At 35.4% G+C, this 10,330-nt stretch overlaps 1 protein-coding gene and 1 long non-coding RNA gene across 2 annotated transcripts in view; one reads left to right on the top strand and one right to left on the bottom strand.

Moving 5' to 3' along the window:
* Positions 1 to 1,250: 1,250 nt before the first annotated feature.
* Positions 1,251 to 3,147, bottom strand: LOC128248165 (uncharacterized). The gene is made up of 2 exons (XR_008264467.2): positions 2,210 to 3,147; positions 1,251 to 1,394 (listed from the first exon to the last, which is right to left on the bottom strand). It is a non-coding gene; the product is annotated as an uncharacterized LOC128248165 (long non-coding RNA).
* Positions 3,148 to 8,010: 4,863 nt separating this feature from the next.
* The window catches only part of LOC106871982 (uncharacterized), a 72,103-nt gene continuing 69,783 nt past the window's right edge, over positions 8,011 to 10,330 (top strand). Inside the window, exon 1 of the mRNA XM_052969030.1 lies at positions 8,011 to 8,034. Within this exon, the coding sequence (XP_052824990.1) occupies positions 8,026 to 8,034 (9 nt within the window). The 5' untranslated portion in view covers positions 8,011 to 8,025. The remainder of the gene's footprint in view (positions 8,035 to 10,330) is intronic.

The following is a 10,330-nucleotide window of genomic DNA, read 5'->3' as shown; positions in this document are numbered from 1 at the left end:
TATAGAACTGAACATTTAGTGGAGTACATATGAAACCTGGTTAGTCTATAATATTTGGCACAAGTAATGAAATCTGCTATACCTCTCAATTATAAGTGGAAATCTCTGCACGGAACGATTCTTGTGTTTGTTTTTTTTTGAGAGGGGGGGGGGCTAGACAGATCTAACATTTTTTGTATTCTGTATCTCTGGAATTATTGGTGAAAGAAATGAAGAGTTGCGTCTGTGATTGTTTGTGCATGCATCCAGGCGTTTACAATTGAGAAACGATGTCTCTTTTATGATGTGGAACTCCATTCTAATGGTAACCTCATTGCATACAAATGCATTCAAATGGCGCCGGCGTTCTATACAAACACTCTTGTTTGTGTCAATAATAATTCAACAGAATCGAATGTATGCTTGAAACTTTAGGCATTGAATTTTTTTGCATAGAGTCTCACTCAATGTCTCTCCAACTCTTTTCATTTTCTCTTCTTTTGGCTTCTCTTATCTCTTGTCTTCTCTCTTTCTGTCTATCTGTTCTCTCTCTCTCTCTCTCTCTCTCTCTCTCTCACGCACACACACTTTCGTTTACATTCCAACATACTCTTGTACTTCAGTTAGATACTGAGCAACTACATAAACAGTGTTATTTGCGTCTTTCCTTTACCTAAGAATAGAGATTACACTTGAAATCCTGCATGCAGGCACACACAGAAAGTTAGATACGGATGTGTATAAATAGGCAGATACGGGCTTCTGTAAGTGTGGTTGAATATGATTTCATGTAAACTGGTTCATTCATAGTTACACACATGCACACACACACATGCACACACACACACGCCATATACCATATATATTCACTCTCTTCCTATACTCTCTCTGTTCATTTCATCGTGTTCCTTTCTGTTGAAGAGCATAGGCTCGAAATGCAAAAGACTTTCTCACCTTCCCGAGCTTTAAACTAATACAGCACTTTGTTGTTTATACACCTGCCTTCGTCTTTTGTTTTTCTATAAATTTCAACAATATATATATATATATATATACTACAATACTTACCTATCTTTATATGTATATTTGTATATGTATATATATATATATATGCGTATATCTGTCCATGAATGTATGCATGAGCAAATGTTTCTGAAATACTCGTAAATATTGTAACTTGATTGAAGATACACATAATAAATGATTCATCTTTTTAACTTCAACCCTGCTCCACCTCGTTCTTCCTGATATAGTTTAGATATGTAGCCATCGTTATTTTTATGATATTTATTTTACTTCATCGTGAGAATTGAAAATGTTATTTTGCGAAGTCAGCACTTTTACCAAGATTATTAAATATTTACGTGGTATCTTGCTTCTTTTCATTTTGCTGATATTAGTGAGTGACGAAAAGCCTAGAGAAATGCAATGGAAATGAAATTAATTTCAAATGCGAGTTAAGATTGAAGATTGCCAGCTATCAGTGACTACCGGTTATCATGTTAGCTAAATTAAGATTTCGGAGGGACTACGCATAATTTGTAATAATAATAATAATAATAATAATAATAATAATAATAATAATAATAATAATAGTAATAATAATAATAATAATAATAATAATAATAATAATAATAATAATAATAATAATAATAATAATCCTTTCTACCATAGGCACGAGGCCTGAACTTTCGGAGAGGAGGACTAGTTGATTACAGCCACCCAAGTGAAAAGTCGACCTCGATGGAATTTGAACTCAGAGCGTAGTGACGGACGAAATACCGCTAAGCATTTCGCCGCCTTAATAACAACAACAACAACAACAAAAACAACAACAACAACAACAACAACAATAATAATGATAATGATAATAATAATAGTCAAATTCCTAAAACAAACACCGGGACTAACAAGTATACATAACCTACAAAAAATAGCACTACTAGGCATTGCACACATCCAACGTAAAGCATTTTTAAAACAGTAAAAATAAGAGCATCACAACAAACCAGAGCACATACCCAAGACACACAGAGCTGCGCTCGGTAGTGCAGTGGAAGCACGTGATTAAAATAAGACAACTGAATAGTAATATTATTAATAATAATAATAATAATAATAATAATAATAATAATAATAATAATAATAATAATAATAATAATAATAATAAGAAGAAGAAGAAGAAGAAGAAGAAGAAGAAGAAGAAGAAGAAGAAGAAGAAGGAACAAACCTGTTACTGACTTTTAATAAGATGCACCATCCAAAGGCAGACGTGGATCGTCTTTACCTTCCCAGAGCTCAGGGAGATCGAGGCTTTATCCAGCTTGAACTTACGTACAAAACCATCACAATCGGACTGGCCAAATACCTTGAAACAACCAACGATTGGATGCTGAAACATGTTGAAAAACATGAAAGACCGAAAAAAACTTCACTCTATTCTGAAAGAGAGCAAAAAAATTGCTACTGATCTCTTAAATACTCACCAGCTTGATCAAGTTGAAGGAAATGCGCCAACTGCTGCTGCAAAGAAAATAAAATTAATTGCAAAGACAAAAGCACATGAAAAATTAGCTAGCAGATGGGAAGAGAAACCTCTGCATGGCAAGTATGTGGCTCGTAGCAAACAAGCTGATGTCGACCAGAAACGCACGCATCAATGGCTACGAAGCTCAGGACGGTATATACGTCGAAACCGAAATGCTGATGTAGACCAGGCAACAACCCATCTGTGGTTGAAAAGCTCAGGACTGAAAGCAGCGACTAAAGGTTTCATATTAACGACACAAGACCAAAGCTTGCTAACCAAAAGCTATCAGGCTAACCTTCTTCAAAATAGTTCTGACCATAAATGCAGATTCTGCGGCACATTTGACGAAACAATGTATCAAATGTCTTGCGCTGACACCAAACGAATACAAAAATTACCACGATAGGATAGGAGCATTTTTACATTGGAAAATATTTAAACACAAAATCAACACTCCTGCTTACTGGTATGTACATTATCGTGAGCCAGTGTCTGATATTTCAAATGTCATTATCCCTTGGGATTTTCTAATCATCACCGACAAAGCGATTCAGGATAATCGACCAGACATAGTCATTAAAGTCGGGGAAGAAATACTTGTAGTCTAATAGATGTAAGTGTTCCCACTGATAAAAATATATCCGTGTTCGAACTGTAAAAATATATCTGACAAATTAAGTAAATATAAGGAGCAGAAAATTGAAATATAAAAGATGTGGCATCTTAAAGCGAGAGCTGTTCCTTTTCTTGTGGGTGCACTAGATATGATAAAAAAGGTATCTCAAAAACATCTAAATAAAATCCCAGGAGAACTATGTCTCAGAGAAATCTAAAAGATTGTGGTGACATGTACTGCCCACGTTCTTTAAAACATATTATCAATCTAAATGTCTGTGTTGTCTTACATGAAGATATTTCGCTACTGCCCCTGCCACTTCCCCTCCCCAAGCTTTCAGTCATACTGTAACATCTCTTATCCTTCAATCACCCTAGGACGCTGAGTGTGTCTCGGCAACTGATTGTAGCAAACGTGCAGAGTAAATGCAAATAATAATAATAATAATAATAATAATAATAATAATAATAATAATAATAATAATAATAATAATAATAATAGTAAACATAAGAGCACCACAGCAAACCACAGCACATACCCAAGGCGCACAGAGCTGCGCTCGGTAGTGAAGTGAAAGCACGTTATAAAAATAAAACCACTGAACAATAATAATAATAATAATAATAATAATAATAATAATAATAATAATAATAATAATAATAATAATAATAATAATAATTCGAGAAATGAAAGTGGTATAGTGTAAGAGATGAACAATTGTCCGCAAGAATACAATACCGTGAATTGTGAACGAATTAAGGTCAGTGACTGCTCAAATAATGAAGATCGATTAATAATAGACAGAATTGTGGATCTATTAAATACAGAAGGGACAGAATTTGTGTGCAACTTTAAGAAGGCTAACTAATGGAGACTAAATCGAATAAAGTCAATATTGAATAAAGTCAATAAAGACACATTGGAATAAAGAACATCACACAAACAAATACATTTCCATGGCTGCTAGTAGGATTGTGGCGGAAAGGATGAGACTGGGAACTACTGAGAATAGAACAGCGACGGATAGAAGAGAAAATAAACGACCTTGGTGGAAAAGGAGAATTTCTGAAGATGTAAACTCATTGAACAGCGTAATGTCAGTACTTGTCAAGAAAAGAAATGGAGAACTTAAGAATGAATATAAATTCGAAAAAGTTAATAAGACTATGGTGTAGATAGAAAAGACCTGGATGTTGTAATTGAAGAACTGAAGCCGCACATACGCGCGCAAAAAAGCAAAGCTAGCTAGGTTTGGAGAACGTCGTAAGCAATGCCAGCAAAACAAATTGTTTAGAACCGATCAATAACGATTTTACCAAGAGATTAATGACAATAAAAAAAAAACTTGAAAGATTAGTCCCTGATGCTGATGAAAGTTCACGCTTTGTGGGTAAGATATAGAGTAAGCAAGAACAACATAATACTACAGCTGAATGGATTTGCAGCTTGAAGCAAACAACTTCTTATCCCCCAGCAAGAGGCTACCCACTTCACAGAAAACAGTATCATAAATATGAGTAAAAAGATAAGCAATTGGAAACTAGCAGGATCTGATGGTATATATGGATTTGGGATTAAAAAGTCCAGTAGTTGTCATAAATTGATCGCAGAACAATTTAATACATTGATTAATGGAGAATTTGAAGTCCTCGGCTGGTTGACAAAAGGACGAACGGTGTTGTGCCTGAAGGATACATTAAAGAGAAACACTGCTGACAATTACAGACCAATTTCCTGTCTCCCGTTAATATTGAAGTTACTGTCAGAAGGAATTGCAGAAGAAGTGTACAAATTTCTTGATGAGGACGATATATTACCGACGGAATAAAACGGCTGTAGAAGGTGATGCAGAAGTACCAAAGATCAACTACTGGTAGACAAAATGATAATGCAATATTGTAAACGAAAGAGAACAAATCTGGGAATGGCCTGGATTGACTATTGCAAAGCTTATGACATGATTCCACATTGGTGGATCATCGAGTGCTTCGATCTGTTTGGAATTGCGAGGAATGTAACGTGTTTCCTGAAGAGAAGAATGGTGCGATGGAAAAAACTGAACTGACATCTTACGGAAAAAGCTTGGGCACGCTGGGTACCAGGAGAGGGATACTCCAGGGTGACAGCCCGTCTCCGCTGCTTTTCGTTCTTTGCCTGATACTCTTGAACGTGGTACTCAAGCAAATGAACCTGGGTCGCCAACTGACGATGCGGTAAGAATTATCCATTGGGAGCTCTGCGGAAATCAAAGCCTAAAAAGAGCAAAGACGTGGTATGAATAAACCCCAGAAGGAATCACCGAAAATAAAACTTCCAAGCAGTCAACCACCTCCTCATTATTCCAAAGAATAATGAAACTAAATTTCCGTAAAACCTTCGGCCCATAATCTGCCTATCTACCACGTATAACATTTTAACATCCATCCTCGTGGAGAAAACACACGCATTTATGGAGCACAACAATATTTTCCCTACTGAACAAAAAGGGTGCCGATGAGGCTCATATGGATGCAAATATCAGCTCTTAATCAATCTCATATTCCCCGAGAACTGCCGTAACAAGCGCAGAAATCTCAGTCCCGCATGGATTGATTATAAAAAGGCCTTTGACAGCATACTGTATTTATGGATTTTAAAATCGCTAGATAACTTCAAAATTTCACCAGTAGTTTCAAACTTCTCAAGCACAACATGTCAGTTTAGAATACGAATCTCGATTTGCACCACTCTAATGGTGCAATGACATCCAACGGTATTAATATCAACTATGGCATTTTCGAAGGTACTCACTTACACCCCAAACTTTTTGCATAGCCATAATACTCCTTACAAGTGAACTTAACAGAATAAGGTATGGGTTGAAAACTAACAAGACAATAATCCATCTAGTTTATATGGAGGACTTAAAACTCTATGACAAAGATAATAATGAGCTTGAGGGTCAATTACGTACTGTGAAAGCATTCAGTGATGACATCAGGATGGAATTTGGTCTTGGTAAATGTGTCAAGGTCACTTTCCAGAAGAGAAAATTGAAGACGTCATTAGATGCTAATTGGGGAAAATGCACGTGTTGCTTTCAGAGTGGCATTTTCTCACTTGAAAAAGCTTCAGGCATTAGCATCGATTGATTTCTAACGTCTCTAATAATATCTCTTTTATTGCACACTAGAGCTGGCCGCAGCCAAAAATGGCAAAACAATCAATGAATGATTTTGTGATTGAATGAAGACATGTGTCGGCAAGTGCGCCCATCATTTCTACATCTGTATAAAAGATTATAGGTCCCTAGCTGGACAATAGTCTGCGCTGTTCATAATTTTCAGAAAATTGTTAGAATTAGAGTTGCAGTCGTCACGTACTTACGTACACCTATGTATGCGTGTGTACAAAAACAGTCTTAGAAATTTTCTAGAAGTTAACGGTTTTCTCTTTTGCGTACATTTTAGTCTTAGAATGTCCCCTACATTTGGTGTTCAACATTTTTAACATTTCGCTTGCATTCATTCCTTTAAATGTATTTCAGTATTGTTTCTAATTTTATCACTTCTATATTTCCATTATGAACGGCACATATACTAACATATTTTTTGTTAATTAGATTACACGAGTCTTTGTGTTAATTGCTGTTTTGTTTTTTGTACCATAGAAATTATATTGCCAATTATTTCTTCACACCACTGGAAAAAAAATGTTTTCTGAAGGAATAGCAATTATCTTTCAAGTTAGCGTTATATAATTTAACATACTTTGATAAGTTCGGGGTATATTATATAGATAGCTAAAGAAATTATGAATCGTTCGTACCAATATTTAATAGAAGTTTGCAAATAGAAATCTGTGCATCACACTCTTCGATATGTAATATGTTGTATCAGCCTCTTTTAAAATTTTGAAGTGATATTTTTAAAGTTGGATATTTATTCCAAAAGTGCAAAGATCCGGTTTACGTGTACAGTATAGTCTCAGCTATTGTTCATAAGCATAAATTTATTACTCTTAAGCTTTAATCCTCCAGAGAAGAAAATAGGGATTAATCTGTGACATACTCGACTGTGGACTTTAACAAAATTATATGTGGACTTGAATACATATGCTCCCCACAGTTTCTATTTAGCTATACAGAAATACACGTGATGTTCTAAATGCTAGTTAGGTATTGCGCAATTCAAATTTGGGTATGTCACAGGTTAATCCCTATTTTCACATATCGATGTTCTTACTTTACTTCTTTCTACATCTCAAACAGAGTCTATATCATGTTAAAAGCGCTTCCATTGATTTTTACCAAAAGACATAATTTTGAGAGCACCATTTCAGGCGATTAATAAGTTAATTTGTTCTCCACTTTCTATTATATGATTTTCATTTAAATCATACAACAATAAACTCTTGATATTTAATCTTCTAGCATATCTGTATATAGAAACATGCATGTTATAATAATTTGGTGATATAAATTTAACGGCAGTTCTTATATGCTCAATTAAACAACATACAACGTTGCTAACTTTATTCTAAATCTAATATTGGACCCTAATTTTGGTACAACGCCAGCGGTTTATATTATTGAACACAAAAGGATGAAAGACAAAGTCGACCTCGGAAAAATTTGAGCTAGGAATGGAAGAAATGCCGCTAAGCATTCTGCCCAGCGTGCTAACCACTCTGATATCCCGCTGCCTTATATTCTAAATCTAATAGCAGTTGTCATTGATTAACATATATATATGAATGTATGTATGCATGCATGTATGTATGTATGTATGTATGTATATATATACAACAAGTTTCTTTCAATTTACATCTACCAGATTCACTCACAAGATTTTGGTCGGCCCGAGGCTATAGTAGAAGACACTTTCCCAAGGTACCACGCAGTGGAACTGAATCCGGAACAATGTGGTTGGTAAGCAATTTAATTACCGCACAACTGCGCCTATATCTATCTATCTATCTATCTATCTATCTATCTATCTAATAATATTTTCATTTAATCAAGATACTTTTAGCCTGAAACGAAGCCTGCGGTATATCTCTCGCTTGGCTATTTAACACTTCCGAGGTTACACTCGCTAGAAAACATATGTTACCCAGATTTTATCTATTCTGTTCCTTAACTCTTGGATTTTTATTCGCTTACCTGGCAACCCTAGCGAATTACCGTGAAATATCAAAAATCATTTTCAACTTATCGTACTTCGGTACAAAAATAATCCAAAACCTTCCGCTCCAATAAACCACTATCGTTCCTGAAAGATGTTCTTTTATTCTATTTCCTAGGAATTGCTTGAAGCTCGCTTTCGTCCTACACCTCGAACCTAGGACTATACACAAATACATACATACACACCTACATGCATGCATATATATATATATATATAGATGCGTGTGTGTGTGTGTGTGTGTGTGTGTGTGTGTGTGTGTGTGTATCGTCGGAATAAGTTTGAATATAAAGTAAAATTTGCATAAGTATTACTGGTATCCAAATACGTTAAATGGAAGAGATTTACGCAACTTGCGCTGTGACTCTATGACTGTACTCCGGTCTAATCGCAACTCACTGGTTGACAAAAATATAATTGATTGATTGAATCGCTACTGTAACCACTAATCACTAAACCCGTTTAACCACGAACTACCGCCTTGCTTCCTGTCTACAACTTGGTGTACATACTTCAAATGTATTCAAAACTATAACAATAATTTTTAATTAGCAGGCTGAACTCTCACAGTTCACCATAATTCTCTGTCGTAGATTTGACTATACATGTGTAAAAACATAAATGTTTGATTATAACACGTCACGATTGTATTTATGGCTTTATAGTTAGAGTATATGTATCTTATATCTTGCATCTATCGTTTCGCTTGTAGTCATTTTAATTATTTCAACTTGTGATACATCAGGCTTTTGTAATTGTATACAATGGAATACATATTGATTTGATATTAACTCTATTGAATAGAATTGAGACACAGAAATAATTTCTTAGCACTAACAGTACACTGGAGTTTATCTCGAATTTACATACGAATTATCATGCAATGTGAATAAATAAATATTTGAATAAGCAAATGCTTACGTATAAAAGAACGATAGAAATAAATCATTTGAAATTGTATATGATGCATAAATGTTCAGCATTGGAAATTGTTTTGAATAGAATATACGGGAGGTGTGACAGGAATTGAAGTCAGCATGAAAGAAAGAAGTTATAAAAGAAAGATCAATGGTTCGATACAGATAAGTATCATTGATATTATTTAGAGGTGAGGACTAGAATATGTTTCCTAGAAATGGCTAGATGCGGATGAGCCTGTTCGGATCGCACGTCTAGTGGTTCAGTGCTTGCCTATGGAACCCCCCACGTATTAGTAGATTTGGTAATGATGTTCAAATGAATACACTAGCTGAAGTGTATTCACTTGAAAAAGATACAGACATTTTCGACATTTCTGCTGATGTTACCAATATGCATTATTGCACCTTTCTCATACATATTTTGCCTTGAATTCTGCCCTATCTACTTCAATATATCGCAGTAAATATCATGGTGTGACCAATACAAAATCAATGAATTCCAAATACCCAGTCACCATAGTAACAAACGCATATTATAGTGGAGATACACCCTTGATGTCAGATATGGTTACGGGAGACGCTCTTATTTCGTAGCCAGGAGAATACTACAGGAGGCATCGATCTGTACGTTAGTGCAATAAAAAGGTCGATCATCAGATGTCATTTGATTGTTTGAATGCTCCACGAAACATTCGCATGAACAGTGATGAATAATACGATTAGACGCAGCTGACTGGATATTCAATATATATATGCATGTATATATATATATATATAAGTTCAAAAAACAGTCAAAAAACAATAACAAAAAACAACAACGTGAGGACGTGATACGGATAGTATTACCTGACGCTCGGGAGAGGAAAGAGAGAGAGTATGACGTTTCGGACGGAGCCCTTTGTCGGAAACAAGGAAAGTTCAAAGAAGGGAAAAACGGAGGAAGAAAAAATCAGCACCGATGTCCGCGAGGTTACATTGTGGAAGGACCGGAAGAGGAAGTGGTGGAGGAAAAGTTCTTTCTAAGACAGGAGAGTGAAAAAGGTAGGTGAATATGTGTGCATGCGCGAGGGTCTGCAAGTGTGCGTGTAATAACAGAACGTGTGTGTGCGTATGTATGTGT

The sequence above is a fragment of the Octopus bimaculoides genome, chromosome 6, assembly GCF_046866305.1.
Source record: "Octopus bimaculoides isolate indiv1 chromosome 6, ASM4686630v1, whole genome shotgun sequence".
NCBI classification, from domain to species: Eukaryota; Metazoa; Mollusca; class Cephalopoda; order Octopoda; family Octopodidae; genus Octopus; species Octopus bimaculoides.
Note: the sequence above shows the minus strand (reverse complement) of the source record. Positions and strands in the feature narration are given on the sequence as shown.